The sequence below is a fragment of the Pseudorca crassidens genome, chromosome 3 (genome assembly GCF_039906515.1).
Source record: "Pseudorca crassidens isolate mPseCra1 chromosome 3, mPseCra1.hap1, whole genome shotgun sequence".
Taxonomy (NCBI): domain Eukaryota; kingdom Metazoa; phylum Chordata; class Mammalia; order Artiodactyla; family Delphinidae; genus Pseudorca; species Pseudorca crassidens.
In genome coordinates this window covers 136,000,957-136,021,060 of record NC_090298.1, presented here as the reverse complement: position 1 = coordinate 136,021,060, position 20,104 = coordinate 136,000,957, and the positions used below count along the sequence as shown (strand labels likewise).

Below are 20,104 nucleotides of genomic sequence, written 5' to 3'. Positions count from 1 at the left end.
CTGGAGCTCCTTTAAGCAGCGTTCTTAAACCCCTCTCCTCGCGCACCAGGAAACAAAGAGGGAAGAAAAAGTCTCTTGCCTCTTCGGTGGGTGCAGACTTTTCCCCGGACTCCCTCCCGGCTAGCCGTGGTGCACTAACCACTTCAGGCTATGTTCAAGCCGCCAACCCCAGTCCTCTCCCTGTGCTCCGAACGAAACCGAAACCGGAGCCTCAGCTCGCAGCCCCGCCCGCCCCGGCGGGTGAGCAGACAAACCTCTCGGGCTGGTGAGTGCCAGTGGGCACCGATCCTCTGTGCGGGAATCTCCCCGCTTTGCCCTCCGCACCCGTTGCTATGCACTCCTCCGCGGCGCTTAAGCTCCCCCCTCCGCCTCCCGCAGTCTCTGCCCGCGAAGGGGCTTCCTACTGTGTGGAAACTTTTCCTCCTTCACAGCAGGTGCAGGTGCCGTCCCTATTCTTTTGTCTCTGTTTTTTCTTTTGCCCTACCCAGGTACGTGGGGAGTTTCTTGCCTTTTGGGAGGTCTGAGGTCTTCTGCCAGCCTTCAGTAGGTGTTCTGTAGGAGTTGTTCCACGTGTAGATGTATTTCTGGTGTATCTGTGGGGAGGAAGGTGATCTCCGCGTCTTAGTCTTCCGCCATCTTCAAGGTCCGCTTTGACATACTTTTGAATTTTACAGTTTTCTTTCTAGTATTGCTGTCTAGTTTCATTCCATCATAATCAAAAAGATTCTTTGTATGCTTTCAGTCTTTTTAGATTTATTGAGACTTGTTTTATGGTCTAACATGTGGTCTGTGTTAGAGGATGTTCCATATGTGCTTGAGTAAAAATGTGTCTTCTGTTGCTGTTGGGTGAAGTGTCCTCTGTAAGTCAGTTAGGTCTAGTTTCTTGTATAGTGTTATTCATGTCCTATTTCCTTATTGATCTGTCTGGTTGTTCTATCCATTATTGAAAGTAGGGTACTGAAGTCTCTGACTATTCTTGGAGAACTGTCTATTTCTCCCTTTAATTTTTTAGTTTTTGTTTCATATATTTTGGAGCTCTCCTGTTAGTTGTGCTTATGTTTATAGTTGTGATATCTTCTTGATGAATTGACCCTTTTAATCAATATATAACATCCTTAATCTATATCTGTATATATTAAATATAATGTCTTGTAATGTTTTTTTCCTTTTGTTTGACAGTATAGCCACCTCAGGTCTCTATTGATTGCTATTTGTATGGAGTATCTTTTCACTTTCAACCTATTTGTATCTTTGGATCTAAAGTGAATCTCCTGTAGACAGCGTTTTAAAAATTCATTTTGTATTAAGTTAATTCTTATAAGGAAGTGTTTCCTTCTGCTATTTTACTCTTTGTTTCTTATATGTCATATCTTTTTGCCATTATTTTCTCCATTATTGTCATTTATGATTAATTTATTTTTTCTAGTGTGCCATTTTTGTTACTTTCTCATTTCTTTATGTATATGCACATTCATTTTTTCTTAGTGATTACCCTGGGGATTGTCATTAACATCTAACTTTGTAATAATCAAGTTTGAAATTATATCATCTTAGTTTCAATAGAAAACCTCTGCTTCTTTACAGGTTTTGCCCCAAGCTGAATGTTGTTAATGTCACAAGTTATGTCTTCATACATAGTGTGTCCGTTAACTTTATAGTTTTATAATTATTGTTTATGCATTTGTATTTTAAGTCATATAAGAAATAAAAGGAATTATCTAAGCACCAGAAGAATGATCCAATATAAATGAGAGTTGGAACTTACAAACAAGAGCAGTATTAGAAGATCAGAAGTTCCACTCAGGAACTTCAGATGATAGAAAAACCATCTGAAAGAGTATGTCAAATAAGTCTACTTAAAATGATTAAAGATATGTATGGAAGACTAGAAAATGTAAGAAAAAGTGAAATACTAGGAAAAAGAACAGGCAGATTTAAAGAACCAAATGAAATTTCTTGAATAAGAAACACAACTTTTGTAATAACAATTCAGTGGAGGGATAAACAGCAAATTAGACATAGCTGAAGATAGAATTATTGAATTGGAAGATAGATCTGAGAAAATTACTCAGGATGAATCACAAAGAGGTAAAAAATAAGAGATAATGACAGACATAGAGAAGAGAAGTAGAAGGCCACATGTATGTCTAAAAGGACTTCTAGGAGAGACTAGAGATAATGAGGAAGATGAAATAATGAAAGAAATAATGTGGAGAAATTTAAGAAATGGTAAAAGATATGAATCCTAAACTTCAAGATTCATAAGAAATAATGAGAATTGTAAAAAAAAAAAAAAAAAAGTCACAGCTAGTGAATTCCAGAAGTCCAAAAACCAAGAGGAGATCTTAACCTCCAAAGGGAAAAAAGATTAATGGGATGATAGTTATTCTTCCTGTAGATTTTTCAACAGCAATGAAGAGCACAGAAAAGATGTTATAGTCTCCAAAGCACTGAGGGAAAATAACTGTTGATCTAGAATTCTGTATCCAGCTAAACTATCATTCAAAAGTTAAGTGAAATACAGACATTTTCAGAGAGTAAATTATCATTCATAAAATCTCACTGAAAGAATTACCAATGAATATACTTTATAAAGAAGAAAATCAAGTCTAGAGTAGTAGAATGGGTTCTAGAGCGTGGTTCCCTACCTTTTTTTGCACCAGGGACCAGTTCTGTGGAAGATAATTTTTCCACAGACCAGGGAGGGGGGATGGTTCAAGCGGTAATGTGAGCTATGGGGGGGGGGATGGTTCAGGTGGTAATGCAAGTGATGGTTCAGGCGGTAATGCAAGCAATGGGGGGATGGTTCAGGTGGTAATGTGAGTGATGGGGAGCAATGGGAAGCAATGGGGAGCAGCAGATGATGCTTTGCTTGCTCACCCACTGCTCACCTCCTGCTGTGAGGCCCAGCTCCTAACAGGCTGTGGACTGGTACTGGTTTGTGACCTGGGGGTTGGGGACCTCTGTTCTAGAGTAATGTGATGTCAAGCAAATAGAGTAAGTTAATAAAAAGCAGCATCTGATTCCCAAGGCCAAGGATTTGATTACACTAATGGTGACTGGCCTGCTAGAAGTTGTAGACTGCATTAACATATTAATGTTCCTGTGACTCAGGGGTATTGCCTGTTCTTGGTGACATGGTATAAGAAATTCTCCCTGAAAATACCAATGCTATGATATGCCAGCCACAAATTATGCCTCTCTTTGTTAGGGTAATTATGAGATCACAGGTGCTAAGTAGATGCCAGAGCCTGAACTGTAACATATACCAGTGTGAAAATTATTGAACTGGGAGCCTTCAGATTCTGAGAACTAACCTGTTCCCTGCTTTGTACATCTTCTGAGTGTGAAGTTCTCTGTGTTGAGAAAGCTAGGAATAGGACTGGCTTGTGGCCAAGGCATCATGGTTTTGAGATCCGAAAGGTGGGCCCTCATCCAATTCTAGAAATTTGATTGTCTCGTCTTCCTCCCTGTCCCCAGAGGCCACACTGATATTTGCCAAGGAGCATCCAGCATGCAGGGAAGTGCAGGCTGAGGTGGGGGTGAACACCATGCTAAGCTGTGAGGTAGCCCTGGCCCAGACAGAGGTGATATGGTTCAAGGAGGGAAAGAAACTGAGTTCAAGCTCAAAAGTGTGTGTGGAGGCCAAGGAAGCGCTGCACCCCGAGGCTGGTGGCGCATCAGGTGGGCAAGGTAGATGCTGGGTGAATACAGCTGAGAGGCCAGGGGCTGAAAGATCTCCTTCCACCTCAACATCACAGGTGGGTTCCTTGAGGTCCTTCTTATGTTCCTCAGCTTAATTATTAGGGAGTAGGGGTGTGTGGTCATGCCACCTAAAAGTGTGTTTTCTCACAAAACTTACCACATAGCAGCTAGCGGGTATTAATTACATGCCAAGGGCCAGATTTTATGAAGTGCTTCTTGTCTTTTTACTTGTCTAAACTTCACAACCACCTCATGAAGAGGAATTCTGATTATTCCCATTTTAAGATAAGGCACAAGGAAATTCCATAACTTGCCGAAGTTCACATAGCCAGAGAATTACAGAGCCAGGATTTAGGCCCAATATTCTGAGGGCTATTTTCTCTGGTTATCAAATTACAGTTTAACAATCCCCTGCCCATATTTAAAAAAAATTTTTTAAGAGACTATTCCACTGTCTTCCAGATTCCATGTATTTTTTTTGGACTATCTACTGTCATATATATTATGTTCCCTCAAGGGTCATTTTTTTCTTTTCCTGTTGTTTTTAAGGTATTGTTTTTGATTTTGATTTTCAGCAGTTTACATTGATGAACCTGGGTGTGATTTTCTTTGTATTCATCCTGGTTAGGGTTGCAGAGCATTTTGAGTCTGTGGAGTTTTGTCTTTCCTCAACCATAGAGTGTGGTTTCTCACATGTCTCATATGTATCTCTCTTTCTCTCCACCTCTTAATTTTTTTTCTCTCTCTGCTTTAGTCTGGATATTTTCTTTAGATCTGTCTTCCAATCCACTAATTTTCTATTCTTCTATATCTAATCTGTTGTCAAACCCATTTATAGTGTGTTTACTTTCAGTTATTGTATTTTCCAGTTTCATAATTTCCATTTGTTTAATTTCTTATAGATTCTAGACTCTGTAGTAAAATTTTTGTATTTGATATATTTTCTTTTCTTTCACATTAAAGAAATATTATCATGGTTATATCCTGGTCTGATCATCTGATATTGCTTTTCTTTGGATTTCTATTCACTCTTGTCCTTGGCATGCCAGTGAATTTTCAGTTGACTGTCAGACATCGTTTGAGAAAACTTTTTGAATATGGATGATGTTATCTTACTTCAGACAGAGGATCAGTATTTCCTTTGCTAGGGAGGGAGAGAACAACTAAGAACTTTAGTCTCTTCAAGGACTGCACTGACTCAAGGCTGCATTACCGTTTTGATCAGGGTCATCTGTCTCTGGTTTGCCCCCATTCCTGGGCATAGTCCTCCAAGGATTTCTACAGAGACTTGGGGTATGGAGGGGGGTCTCTTTTCAGGCAGACACTCAACTCTAATCTCTGTCTCTGGTAATGCAAGGTGCTAAAAAGTCTGCTCTAGTTTTCAGAGGTTTTCTGCTTGGCTTCGTAGTCTCCTGGGCCATGCAGTTGTGGAGCTCATCAAACATCTTGAGGGGAATGTGGCTGAGTGTGGGGCTCAATTCTACCAGATCTCTTCTTCCTGGAGGCTTGGCTCCTCAATCTCTAACTTTATCTTTCTGCTTATACAAGGTGTACATAGCCTGACCAGGTTTCCTGTTTCGTAGTAGCAGCCCTATGCCTTTTAGTGTCATGCTGTACTAAGGAGCAGCAGTGTCCAGAGGAGAAAATCAGATGCCCAGTGTGGTTCCCTTTTACCTTCCTCACTCACTTCACATCTATCCTTCTAGGAGAGCCCTGGCCCTAGCTCTCATCTCCGTTAGAATGACTCCCCTCAGCTTTCATCAAAGCTGCCTCCCTTTTATCATTTAGCACTTCACCTAAACATTACTCCTTACCAAGATTTTCTCTGACCACCAAATCTAAGTCACTGTCAGTCCCTTCTCTCTAGCGCATCACTCTGTCTTATTTCATCACAGCATTGACCGTAGCATTAAATCATTGTCATGTTTGTATGTTTGTTTGTTTTTCCTCAGTAGAAGGTAAGATCTGTAAGAACAGAGACTGTGTTACTCATGTTTCCAGCTATGGTATAGCATTCCCAGCACCACCATAGTGCCTGCAGATAATGGGCCCTCCACTGACATTAGTTGCATCAGTGATTGAATGAATGAGTGAATGAATGACTACATATACAGCATGGACTCTCTGAGATCCTATATGTATTTATACATATAGGGGATACAAGTGCACACAACCCAACCTGCCTGCCAGAGGTGACTGTCACATGGGAAAGACAATGAACTAGCTGTGACAGATGCTAGAATAACTTTGGCCACTTTCCTCCAGCCTTAGGAATTGACCTTGTGTCAGAACATCACCAGAATGTACACTTGAGATATATGTTTGTAAACACAACTCTACACCTTCCTGGGCACATGGCATCACTGGCTCCAAGGAGAAAATTTACTGAACTCTTTTAAGTTTTGGTCTCCCAGGCTGGTACCAGCTTTGTGTCTCTGACACTGTGTCTCCCTTTCTGTGCCCAGAGTCCTCTGCGGTGTTTATCAAGGGACAGCCAGCACATAAAGAGGTGCAGGCCGTGGTGGGGGCCAGCACCACACTGAGCTGCGAGGTGGCCCAGGCCCAGACGGAGGTGATGTGGTACAAGAACAGGAAGAAGCTGAATTCAAGCTCAAAAGTGCATGTGGAGGCCAAGGGCTGCACCCGGAGGCTGGTGGTGCAGCAGGTGGTCAAGGCAGATGCTGGGGAGTACAGCTGTGAGGCCGGGGGCCAGAAGGTCTCCTTCCACCTGGATGTCACAGGTCAGTCCTTGGAGGTAGTAACTTAGCCTTGTGTGGAGGTGATGGGACTGGCTTGCATCCCCTAACAGACCTGATGATCTTCCCACTAGACTTCATCTCTTTTAGCCTTCCGTCCTCCCACCTCCCATTTTCATACCCATGGCTGGACCAAGGGAGGCTGGATGGGTAGGCTGTGAACAGAAGGGATAATGGTGTTCCTATAAACCCTGAGTGGTGTTTCCACACAGTAATGCACAGTCTTCAGTTCCCAGCATCTGCCCAGAACCTTCTGGGTATTCCTTGGTGTCTGGAACTCTGGTTCTGTCTTGCACTTGGGGTCTGAGGTAGACCAGATGTCTTTTAACTGTGGGTATGTGAATTTGCTCCTCCTGGATGTCCTGACAGCTCCTAGATGCCGTCACCTAGCAACGCATGTGGGTTCACACTAGGGAGAGATGTTTGAATTTCATGAAACCAGGACAAGGGGAAATTTCTGCCACACAGTCATACTTGGATTTATCTCAAGACTGAACTATGGATTATCAAAGTTTTAGGTGTTCTGAACACTCTTTCTTCCTTGCACGTGGATATAGAAGTTATCTGTGCATCTACATGTAACAAAATCTAGATCCATTTTTCTTGCAATATGTGTGCAAAGTAAACAGAGACCAGAGGGTTTGTCGATATGTGCCTGAGATATGCACATGTGAGGTCTGGAATTCTCTTTTCAAAGCAAATAGTGATTTCCTTTTGTTTTCTGTTAGAACATTCTATGTCAGAATTCCCTATGGAGTCTGATTTATAGATTTAGACTTGGAGAGGAATAGTAGCTTCTCCTATACCAACATGTATATATCTTTTAAGAATGGTATTTTAGAAGAATATGACAATATTTTTTCATGGCGATAAGTGTGAAAGTTTTGACAAATTGATCAGATTCTTAGAAAACTATGTAAAAAGTGACACAAGAAACATTCAACAACTCAAGTAGTCCTATAATCTTTTTTTTTTTTTGCGGTACCTGGGCCTCTCACTGTTGTGGCCTCTCCCGTTGTGGAGCACAGGCTCCGGATGCGCAGGCTCAGCGACCATGGCTCACGGGCCTAGCTGCTCCGCGGCATGTGGGATCTTCCCAGACCGGGGCACGAACCCATGTCCCCTGCATTGTCAGGTGGACTCTTAACCACTGCGCTACCAGGGAAGCCCAGTCCTATAATCTTTTAAATAATTGGAACCATAACGATAAATCTTCTCATAGAGAAAGATCTAAGCCCAGTAGTTCCACTGGTAAGTTATATGAAATACTTTGGAAAGAAAATCCATGTTCATGGATATTCTTCTAGAGAATAGAAAATGGAGATAAACAGTCTCTGATTTGTTTCATGTAGATAGCATAACATTGATACAAATATCTGACAAAAAAATTTTAAGAATTAAAATTACAGACCAACCTATTATGGATATCAAGGCCAATATCTGAAACAAAATATTATCAAAATAAATTTAACAATATATTAAGAGGAAAATTGGTAATACACTGTGATAAAAGTCATAGTCCAGAAATGCAAGGCTGTTTAAACACTAGAAACATTAGCAAAGCAATCTGTTCATGACATGCAGAATAAAGTATTTGGAAAGATTTGGCATTATAAATACAGAAAAAAAGTTTAATAAAGTTGGCATCAATTCATGATATAAAATTCTTAACGAATTATAAATAAAACAGTTTGTAATCTGATAAATGACGCTGCAGACAAACCAGCTAATTGCACACAAAAAAGTGAAAGTTTGAAAGTTTGTCTGTGAGATAGCGAACCAGACAAGGAAGCCAACTGTTACTACTTTTAACCAACATTGTACAACAGAGATAGGAGGAAAAGAAAGTAAAAGACCTAAACGTGTGAAGAAACAAAAGTTGAATTCATGGATAATATGATTAATCCAAAGGATAAATTATGAGACTTAATAAGATAGTTGAGAATGATTACCATGTAAAAAAATCAATATGAAGAAAACACTTCTACGGCTACATAGTAGCAACAAACATCTGGAAAATGAAATTTTTAAAAGAGTTACAATAGCATCAAAAGAATCATTTTCTAATTCCAAATCTAACAAAGGGTGGTGAGAGGCTCTGTGTGTGTGGGGGAATTATTAAAAATGTTTTGAGAGACAGTTAAGAAGTTCTAAATAGTTGGGTAGAAATCCAGGGAAGAATAAAAAATGTTCAATACCAATTAAAATCCAAACAAATGTTTGTTTAGTGGGGATTTTGTAAATTCAGAAGTAAATTGCTAAGACCATGTACAGTCAATACACTATTGAAGAAGAGCAAAAAGTGAGTTATTTACTATACCAATATCAAGATTGTTATAAAGCTATAGTAATGAATACAATAGTGTCTCATTGCAAGGATAGATACACAGACCAAGGGACCAGAGTAGTGATCTCCGACACAAATCTGCACGTGAATGGATGCCCACATTCCCCTGCTCCTTTCTTTTTAAAAAAATGTGGAATCATGCAAGGAGTAGAGACAACATGGTTTTAATAAATGACACTTAAACCATTTAACCATATAGAAAAACGATTAGGCCAGTAATTCATATCCCCCATGGTCAACTCATGTTGGGTTAAACACCACAGAATAGAAGGGAAAATCATAAAACTCTTAGATGATAACAGATGGTTTTAATTACCTCAGACTAAAGAATGATTTCTTTCTTTTTTAAAATAAATAATTAAGAAAAATTTTATTTATTATTTTTGTCTTCGTTGCTCCATGCAGGCTTTCTCTAGTTGCGGCGAGATGGGGCTACTCTTCACCGTGGTGTGCGGGCTTCTCACTGCGGTGGCTTCTCTTGTTGTTTAGCATGGGCTCTAGGTGTGAAGGCTTCAGTAGTTGTGACTCGCAGGCTCTGTAGTTGTGGCTCACGGGCTCTAGAGAGCAGGCTCAGCAGTTGTGGTGCACGGGCTTAGTTGCTCTGCGGCATGTGGGGTCTTCCCGGACCAGGGCTCGAACCTGTGTCCCCTGCATTAGCCGGTGGATTCTTAACCACTATACCACCAAGGAAGTCCCAAAGAATGACTTCGTAAAATACAAGTGCACTAACCATAATGAAAAAAATTTGACATATTTGACTACCTTAAAACTAAATATGTGTTGATAGATTCATCAGAAGATAGCATGAAGTACTGAAAAGGCAAACCACACAGATGTGGAAGACATTTAGAACACACACACTTGTCAGTGCCTAGCATTCGTATGTATAAAAATGTCCTTAAAGTGAACATACAAATGGCAGACAGTGCTATTGAAAATAGGGCAAAAACGTTGAGCAGTGACACCACAGAAGAGCAAACACTGATGACCAAAAACATCAGAAATGGGTCTTTATTTTGAATCATCACAAAAAATGCAAAAGAGTGCCACAGGAGGTACATTTCACTCCCACCAGACTGCTGACAATGAGAGTAGGTGAGGGTAGCACTTCAGCAAACCTCATTCACTGCAGATGAGAACATGCCCTGCACTTTCCTGTGGGAAAAGACTCTGGCCTCATCTGGGAGGGATGAGGAATGCACCCATAATGACCCCACAGTTTCTGTCCTAGAAGAAATGTGCAAAGAGGAAGTTTATCAGAGTATCCCCATCAGATGCTTGTACCAAGTAACAATATGAAACACTTAAATTGTACTAGCAATTCCCACAACACAGAAAAGTGATTTGTGGTGGGGTAGAAATCCAGTGTAAAGGTAAAAACAAAAAACCCCACCGATGATACCGTGGTTTCTTTAAAGACTTAGGTAAGGAAACATTTCTAAATAGAACACAAATGCTCCAAACTCAAAGCGCTGAAATGGACATCGGTGACACTCTTGAAGGGAATAACTTTGATTCATTGGAGGACCCGATCACATAGTGAAAATGGGAGTCCCACAGTTGGGAATAACCTTGAAAGCTAGCAATCTGCCCTTCTCTAGTATTTCAATGCATAAAGAGTGCCTAGAGATGGAGAGAAGAGAGAGTCTACTATTGGTGAGTAGGCAAAAATATGAATTAGGTCCCCAGGAAGAACAAAAGAGTAATGGGGACCCCGGTCGTTCGGGGAAAGGCGCTCAGCTTCTTTATTCCTCCGACAATGGAAAAGAAAGCCACGGGGAGGTGACAGCACTCCCCAGAGATTGCCACAAGTTGACCGTACTAAGTGTAGGCCAGGGCACCGAGCCTCACTGATTTCCATGGACTGCAGGTGCAAAGTTCCCTGCTTAGGCGTATGGAGAAGACTGTGGCCCCATCTGGGAAGGTTTGGGAACACTTGCGTGTGACCCCGCAGAAGCCATGAGCAGGGGAGAAGTCTCCTCAAAAAGCGCACCCTCCCCCAACCCCCCCACCCCCCGGACCAGCTCACGTGGACCCGGGGGAGAATGCGTCACTTGTGTTACTTGTCGCTAAGAAAGGCAGGGGCACTTCTGAGGGGCACGCAGCTGGTGAAGAGCCTGGAGAAGTCTCCAGCTTGGCCCCCGCCCCACCTCCTCACCCCTCGCGCCCGCCTGTCCCACGGCTCCCCACTCAGGTCTCTTTTGCCCAGGGCTGCTTTCCTGACTGAGATGGTGTCCTTGACCCATGTATCCCTCCCTGTCCCCAGAGCCCAAGGATGTGTTTGCCAAGGAGCAGCCAGCACGCGGTGAAGTGCAGGCCGTGGCGGGGTCCAGTGCCACGCTGAGCTGCGAGGTGGCCCAGGCCCAGACGGAGGTGACGTGGTACAAGGATGGAAAGAAGCTGAGTTCGAGCTCGAAAGTGCGTGTGGAGGCCACGGGCCGAGGGCGGCGGCTGGTGGTGCAGCAGGCGGGCAAGGCAGACGCTGGGGAGTACAGCTGCGAGGCCGGGGGCCAGAGGGTCTCCTTCCACCTGGATGTCACAGGTCAGTCCTGGAGGAGGATACTAAGCTAGCCTATTTGGAGGTGATGAGGGGACGGTCTTGCGGCCTCCCCAGACGGGTGTTCACTCGCCTGTAGCCTCCCAGTCTTCCACGTCCCACATTTATAGCTATTTTTGCCCAGGGGAGGATGGATGGAGAGTGTGGGCGTGGAAGGAACAGGAGCCATTTGTGTCCACCTGTCTCCATGCAGTAAGGCCCAGTCATGGTGTCGCAGCACGTGCCCAGAGCCTTCCTGTTGTTCCTGGTATCAGGACCCTGGCTCTCCCTAATGCTTGGGGTCTGAGGTAGGCCTGGGGATATGTGACTTTCCTCCCATGGTACGTCTTTCCTGACACCTACCGCATGGCTCATGCCAGGTCTTGGGTTGCCAGATGGGGTTTCAATTTCATTGATCGCAGATTAGTGGAGATGTTGGCCACCCAGTCCCGCTTGGAATTATCTTAGGAGTGAACTGTGGATGGTCAGATTTGAGGATACTGCGATGCCCTTCCTTCAATTTCCTGGATAGGGAAGCTCCGGTTGCCTGTAGGTAGCAGAAGATAGGCCAAGTTTGTTGTCATGATCTTGCAAAGGGAGGAAGAAAGGAGGATTGGAATAGAGTCCCCTGTGCTATTTAGGGTGATCTTCTTAAATGCAGTAGGATTTTGCCTTTGTCTTCAAACAGTTTGGATGCTGCGGGTCAGTATTCCCAATGGTGTTATATTGATGAATTTAGGAACGGAAAGGAAAACGTTGCTACTGCCCCATCGGTCTGCTTTGCTAATGAGGAGTTAGTGTACTAGCAGACTCTGACTGGCAAAGCAGTCTTTATTTCGTTGCATTTTCCTAAAGGTTAGTGAGTGTCGCTGCCTCGTGGCTGGAACATAGGGCAGTCTATGAAATCAGGTTACTCGTCTTCTGTGAAGAGAGCCTTCATGCTGAGTAGGGGTGGGCTGCCATTCCACATTGACTCCTAGGTGCCAACCCGTAACTGTTTGAGACCATGCGACCATACGATTATTTATGGGTGTGTATAGATATCCCAGATCCGAGAAGGCATTTCTGTAAAATGTGGCATTCGGAGAGTATTAGAGAGTGTTCTAAGATAAAAGCTTTGAAAAGTTGTGAAGTTTGACTAAATCCTGGACAACTGTTTGAAAACTGACACAAGAAGATGTAGAAAACTCAAAGAGTTGTATGACTTGTCAATCAGTAGGACCAATAATGAAAAATCTTCCCAAGAACTACCTGGTACTTCTCTGGTACAGTCTACAAACTATCCTGGAAAACTGTTATTCCATGCTTGTGGAGATGGTCTTAGAGATAGAAAAAGGAGATGCACTCCATGAGTCTCTTTAAATTCAGAACATAACATCGACGCATACCAGAATCGCTGAAGAAAGGCAGGAAGGATGAATGAAATTCCAGACGTATGTATTGCGAATATCACAGCCAAAATCATAAATGAATTGTTAGCAAAAGGAATTCAGCCATGCATCCACAGGGTGGAGTCAGTGATGAGAGTCCTAGTCCAGGATTGCACGTTGTGTTGAAGGTTGACAAAGTTAATATATATAAAGCATGGAATTAAGAGATTGAATGCAAAAGGATGTGGTCCTCTGAACGAGTAGAGAATCAAATGGTTGATGAAATTTGATCATCCCAAATCCAGGCAAAAAATGTGAGAAAACTGAGCACCAGTTCCTGTCATATAATTCTTAAAATACTGTACAAAAGTGTTTTTGGGCCGCCCTGGTAGCCCAGTGTTTGAGAGTCCGCCTGTCGATGCAGAGGACACGGGTTCGTGCCCCGGTCCGGGAAGATCCCACATGCCGTGGAGCGGCTGGGCCCGTGAGCCATGGCTGCTGAGCCTGCGCATCCGGATCCTGTGATCCACAACGGGAGAGGCCACAACAGTGAGAGGCCCGTGTACCGCAAAAAAAAAGGGCTCTTTTTTTAACGTTATAATAAAATTCCTCCAACAACAACAGCAACAACAAGACCAGCATCCCACTTAACGTGTCCCTGCCAATCTTTGATGTGAGGGAGAACACACGTGGGCCTCTGTAGTCACTGAGCGGATTCAGGAGGAGCATAAAATCACTGGCAACGGGTTTAGAAAAACCCAAGGTAGAATTTGCTGATGATGTGATTATCAATTCAGACAATCCGATGGATCAATTATTAGGCTGTGTACGATTGTTGAGTAAGATTAGGGTGTAAGAGAATGAACATGCAGAAGACATTTCCACAGGTAAGTCCTGGTGAGAAACGCTGGGCAAGTGAAACTTTTGTGAAAGAGTTAAAATGGCACAATTGTATCATGTTCCTAATTCCAGGTCTGATAAAAGGTGCTAGGAGACTATGTGGAGAAATTAGTACACATTCTTGAGAGAGAGTCAGAGGTTTCCATCGATGCAACGTAATCTGAGGAGAAAACTCAGAGATGTTGATTAACAATGAAAATCGAAGCAAATTTGTGTTTTGGGTGGTCGGATGGTAGAATAGCAGGCAGATTCCAAAGACAAGGTACAGCCAATGTGCTATTTGCTTGCAGAAGCGCGGTAGGAGCCCTTCCTGGGAGCCGTTGTCAAGAATGATCATGAGGCTATATAGTTTTCAAGATAAGGGGATCCCAGTGCGGCGATATTTACCGCATCAGAGGAACGTAGTAGTGAGGTCAGAAGTAGCTCTTTGCAGCAGTGGTTTCCTGCACTACCACGGACAAATCCCCCCTCCGTCTGTCTCCCAGCCCCCTCCCCGCCGTGACAATTTTATCTGTTGCTGTACTGTGCGTTCGAGAAGTCGAGGAGGGATGTTGTCTTCATAAATAGTGGTTGGACCACTTACCCATAGGGAAAAATTAAACTGTACTGTCAATTCACAGCACACACAAAAGTACACTCGTGGTGGGTTAGAAACCTCAGTGTGAAAAGGTACAAACCAAAAGACAGTCCGGTGATACCGTGGTTTCTTTAAAGACGGAAGGTAAGGGAAGATTTCTTAAATGGAACACAAATGCTCCAAACTCAAAGGGTTGAAATGGACATAGGTGACACTATTGAAGGGAAAAACTTTGATTCATCGGAGGACTCGATCACACAGTAAAAATGCGAGTCCCACAGCTGGGAATAACCTTGAAGGCCAGCAATCTGTCCTTCTCTAGTATTTCAATGCATAGAGATGGAAAGAAGAGAGAGCCTACTGTTGGTGAGTGGGCAAAAATTTGAATAGCTGCACCAGGAAGAACAAAGAGTAATGGGGACCCCAGTCATACAGGGAAAGGTGCTCAGCTTCTTTATTCCTCAGACAGTGGAAAAGAAAGCCACGGGGAGGTGCCAGCACTCCCCAGAGATTGCCACAAGTTGACTGTACTAAGTGTAGGCCAGGGCACCGAGCCTCAGTGATTTCCATGGACTGCAGGTGCAACGTTCCTTGCTTAGACCTATGGAGAAGACTGTGGCCCCATCTGGGAAGGTTTGGGAACACTTGCGTGTGACCCCGCAGAAGCCATGAGCAGGGGAGAAGTCTCTTCTAAAGCGACCCTCCCCCGACCCCTCCAACCCACGGACCAACTCATGCGGACGCGGGGGAAATTCATCTCTTGTGTTAGTTGTCACTGAGAAAGGCAGGGGGACTTCTGCGGGGCACACGGCTGGTGCAGAGCCTGGAGAAGTCTCCAGCTTGGCCCCCACCCGCCTCCGCAACCCTCGCACCCGCCTGGCCCACAGCTCCCCACTCAGGTCTCTTTTGCCCAGGGCTGCCTTCCTGACTGAGATGGTGTCCTTGACCCGTGTATCCCTCCCTGTTCCCAGAGCCCAAGGAGGTGTTTGCCAAGGAGCAGCCGGCACGCAGTGAAGTGCAGGCCGTGGCGGGGTCCAGTGCCACGCTGAGCTGCGAGGTGGCCCAGGCCCAGACGGAGGTGGCGTGGTACAAGAATGGAAAGAAGCTGAGTTCGAGCTCGAAAGTGCGTGTGGAGGCCACGGGCCGAGGGCGGCGGCTGGTGGTGCAGCAGGCGGGCAAGGCAGACGCCGGGGAGTACAGCTGCGAGGTCGGGGGCCAGAGGGTCTCCTTCCACCTGGATGTCACAGGTCAGTCCTGGAGGAGGATACTAAGCTAGCCTATTTGGAGGTGATGAGGGGACGGTCTTGCGGCCTCCCCAGACGGGTGTTCACCCGCCTGCAGCCTCCCAGTCTTCCACGTCCCACATTTATAGCTATTTTTGCCCAGGGGAGGATGGATGGAGAGTGTGGGCGTGGAAGGAAGAGGGGCCATTTGTGTCCACCTGTCTCCATGCGGTAAGGCCCAGTCATGGTGTCTTAGCACCTGCCCAGAGCCTTCCTGTTGTTCCTGGATCGGGACCCTGGCTCTCCCTAATGCTTGGGGTCTGAGGTAGGCCTGGGGATATGTGACTTTCCTCCCATGGTACGTCTTTCCTGACACCTACCGCATGGCTCATACCAGGTCTTGGGTTGCCAGATGGGGTTGCAATTTCATTGATCGCAGATTAGTGGAGATGTTGGCCACCAAGTCCCCCTTGGAATTATCTTAGGAGTGAACTTTGATGGTCAGATTTGAGGCTAATGCGACGCCCGTCCTTCAATTTCCTGGATAGGGAAGCTCCAGTTGCCCGTAGGTAGCAGAAGATAGGCCAAGTTTGTTGTCATGATCTTGCAAAGGGAGAAAGAAAGGAGGATTGGAATAGAGTCCCCTGTGCTGTCTAGGGTGATCTTAAATGCAATAGGATTTTGCCTTTGTCTTCAAACAGTTTGGATGCTGCGGGTCAGTATTCCCCGTGGCATTTGTGAAAGAGTTAAAGGGGCACAATTGTATCATTTTTCTAATTCCAGGTCTGATAAAAGTTGCTACGAGACTATGTGGGGAAATTAGTACACATTCTTGAGAGAGAGTCAGAGGTTTCCTTGGACAGGCAGTAATCTGAGGAGAAAAATCAGAGATGTTGATTAACAATGAAAATTGAAGCAAATTTGTGTTTTGGGTGGTCGGATGGTAGAATAGCAGGCAGATTCCAAAGGCAAGGGACAGCCAATGTGCTATTTGCTTGCAGAAGCGCGGTGAGAGCGCTTCCTGGGAGCCGTAGTCAAGAATGATCGTGAGGCTATATAGTTTTCAAGATAAGGGGATCCCAGTGTGGCGATATTTACCACATCAGAGGAATTTAGTAGTGAGGTCAGCAAGAGCTCCTTGCAACAGTGTTTTCCGGCACCACCAGGGACAAATCCCCCCTCCGCCCCCATCCCAGCCCCCTTCCCCGCCGCCACAATTTCATCTGTTACTGTGCTCTGTGTTCGAGAAGTTGAAGAGGGATGTTGTCTTCATAAATAGTGCTTGGACCACTTACCCATAGGGAAAAATTAAACTGTACGGACAATTCACAGCACACACAAAAGTACACTCGTGGTGGGTTAGAAACCTCAGTGTTAAAATTAACAAACGAAAAAACAGTCCGGTGATACCATGGTTTCTTTAAAGCCGGAAGGTAAGGGAAGATTTCTTAAATGGAACACAAATGCTCCAAACTCAAAGGGCTGATATGGACATTGGTAACACTATTGAGGGGAAAAACTTTGATTCATCGGGGGACTCGATCACACAGTGAAAATGCGAGTCCCACAGTTGGGAATACCCTTGAAAGCTAGCAATCTGTCCTTCTCTAGTATTTCAATGCATAAAGGGTGCCTAGAGATGAATGGAGAGAAGAGAGGGCCTACTATTGGTGAGTGGGCAAAAATTTGAATAGTTGCACCAGGAAGAACAAAGAGTAATGGGGACCCCAGTGTACGCGGAAAGGTGCTCAGCTTCTTTATACCTCAGACAATGGAAAAGAAAGCCATGGGGAGGTGGTAGCACACCCACCAGATTGCCACAAGTTGACCGTACTAAGTGTAGGCCAGGGCACCGAGCCTCACTGATTTCCATGGACTGCAGGTGCAAAGTTCCTTGCTTAGGCGTATGGAGAAGACTGTGGCCCCATCTGGGAAGGTTTGGGAACACTTGCGTGTGACCCCGCAGAAGCCATGAGCAGGGGAGAAGTCTCTTCCAAAGCGCACCCTCCCCCCACCTTCCCACCGCTCGGACCAGCACACGTGGACCCGGGGGAGGATGCATCACTTGTGTTACTTGTCACTGAGAAAGGCAGGGGCACTTCTGCAGGGCACACGGCTGGTGCAGAGCCTGGAGAAGTCTCCAGCTTGGCCCCCGCCCCACCTCCGCACCCCTCGCACCCGCCTGGCCCACGGCTCCCCACTCAGATCTCTTTTGCCCAGGGCTGCTTTCCTGACTGAGATGGTGTCCTTGACCCATGTATCCCTCCCTGTCCCCAGAGCCCAAGGATGTGTTTGCCAAGGAGCAGCCAGCACGCGGTGAAGTGCAGGCCGTGGCGGGGGCCAGTGCCACGCTGAGCTGCGAGGTGGCCCAGGCCCAGACGGAGGTGACGTGGTACAAGGATGGAAAGAAGCTGAGTTCGAGCTCGAAAGTGCGTGTGGAGGCCACGGGCCGAGGGCGGCGGCTGGTGGTGCAGCAGGCGGGCAAGGCAGACGCCGGGGAGTACAGCTGCGAGGCCAGGGGCCAGAAGGTCTCCTTCCACCTGGATGTCACAGGTCAGTCCTGGAGGAGGATACTAAGCTAGCCTATTTGGAGGTGATGAGGGGACAGTCTTGCGGCCTCCCCAGACGGGTGTTCACTCGCCTGTAGCCTCCCAGTCTTCCACGTCCCACATTTATAGCTATTTTTGCCCAGGGGAGGATGGATGGAGAGTGTGGGCGTGGAAGGAAGAGGGGCCATTTGTGTCCACCTGTCTCCATGCGGTAAGGCCCACAGTGTCTTAGCACCTGCCCAGAGCCTTCCTGTTGTTTCTGGTATCAGGACCTTGGCTCTTCCTGATGCGTGGGGTCTGAGGTAGGCCTGGGGATATGTGACTTTCCTCCCATGGTACTTCTTTCCTGACACCAACAACATGGCTCATGCCGGATCTTGGGTTGCCAGATGGGGTTTCAATTTCATTGATCACAGATTAGCAGAGATGTTGGCCACCCAGTCCCGCTTGGAATTATTTTAGAAGTGAACTTTGGATGGTCAGATTTGAGGTTTCTGCAACGCCCTTCCTTCAATTTCCTGAATAGGGAAGCTCTGGTTTCCTGTAGGTAGCAGAAGATAGGCAAATTTTATTGTCACGATCTTGCAAAGGGAGGAAGAAAGGAGGATTGGAATAGAGTCCCCTGTGCTATTTAGGGTGATCGTCTTAAATGCAGTAGGATTTTGCCTTTGTCTTCAAACAGTTTGGATGCTGCGGGTCAGTATTCCCAATGGTGTTATATTGATGAATTTAGGAATGGAAAGGAAAACGTCGCTACTGCCCCATCGGTCTGCTTTGCTAATGAGGAGTTAGTGTACTAGCAGCAGACTCTGACTGGCAAAGCAGTCTTTATTTCGTTGCATTTTCCTAAAGGTCAGTGAGTGTCGCTGCCTCGTGGATGGAACATAGGGCAGTCTATGAAATCAGGTTACTCGTCTCCTGTGAAGAGAGCCTTCATGCTGAGTAGGGGTGGGCTGCCATTCCACATTGACTCCTAGGTGCCAACCCGTAACTGTTTGAGACCGTGCGACCATACGATTATTTATGGGTGTGTATAGATATCCCAGATCCGAGAAGGCATTTCTGTAAAATGTGGCATTCGGAGAGTATTAGAGAGTGTTCTAAGATAAAAGCTTTGAAAAGTTGTGAAGTTTGACTAAATCCTGGACAACTGTTTGAAAACTGACACAAGAAGATGTAGAAAACTCAAAGAGTTGTATGACTTGTCAATCAGTAGGACCAATAATGAAAAATCTACCCAAGAACTACCTGGTACTTCTCTGGTACAGTCTACAAACTATCCTGGAAAACTGTTATTCCATGCTTGTGGAGATGGTCTTAGAGATAGAAAAAGGAGATGCACTCCATAAGTCTCTTTAAATTCAGAACATAACATCGACGCATACCAGAATCGCTGAAGAAAGGCAGGAAGGATGAATGAAATTCCAGACGTATGTATTGCGAATATCACAGCCAAAATCATAAATGAATTGTTAGCAAAAGGAATTCAGCCATGCATCCACAGGGTGGAGTCAGTGATGAGAGTCCTAGTCCAGGATTGCACGTTGTGTTGAAGGTTGACAAAGTTAATATATATAAAGCATGGAATTAAGAGATTGAATGCAAAAGGATGTGGTCCTCTGAACGAGTAGAGAATCAAATGGTTGATGAAATTTGATCATCCCAAATCCAGGCAAAAAATGTGAGAAAACTGAGCACCAGTTCCTGTCATATAATTCTTAAAATACTGTACAAAAGTGTTTTTGGGCCACCCTGGTAGCCCAGTGTTTGAGAGTCCGCCTGTCGATGCAGAGGACACGGGTTCGTGCCCCGGTCCGGGAAGATCCCACATGCCGTGGAGCGGCTGGGCCCGTGAGCCATGGCTGCTGAGCCTGCGCATCCGGATCCTGTGATCCGCAACGGGATAGGCCACAACAGTGAGAGGCCCGTGTACCGCAAAAAAAAAGGGCTCTTTTTTTAACGTTATAATAAAATTCCTCCAACAACAACAACAGCAACAACAAGACCAGCATCCCACTTAACGTGTCCCTGCCAATCTTTGATGTGAGGGAGAACACACGTGGGCCTCTGTAGTCACTGAGCGGATTCAGGAGGAGCATAAAATCACTGGCAACGGGTTTAGAAAAACCCAAGGTAGAATT

General features: G+C 45.3%; 1 protein-coding gene across 30 annotated transcripts in view; it reads left to right on the top strand.

The window, feature by feature from the left end:
• The window catches only part of OBSCN (obscurin, cytoskeletal calmodulin and titin-interacting RhoGEF), a 166,236-nt gene that overhangs the window by 22,033 nt on the left and 124,099 nt on the right, over positions 1–20,104 (top strand). For 28 of the 30 annotated variants that reach the window (XM_067732459.1, XM_067732472.1, XM_067732471.1 and 25 more), the window contains exons 8-11: positions 6,171–6,446; positions 11,075–11,350; positions 15,163–15,438; positions 17,692–17,967. In XM_067732459.1, the coding sequence (XP_067588560.1) occupies positions 6,171–6,446; positions 11,075–11,350; positions 15,163–15,438; positions 17,692–17,967 (1,104 nt within the window). The remainder of the gene's footprint in view (positions 1–6,170; positions 6,447–11,074; positions 11,351–15,162; positions 15,439–17,691; positions 17,968–20,104) is intronic. The other 2 variants (XM_067732470.1, XM_067732482.1) reach the window with 2 other exon arrangements.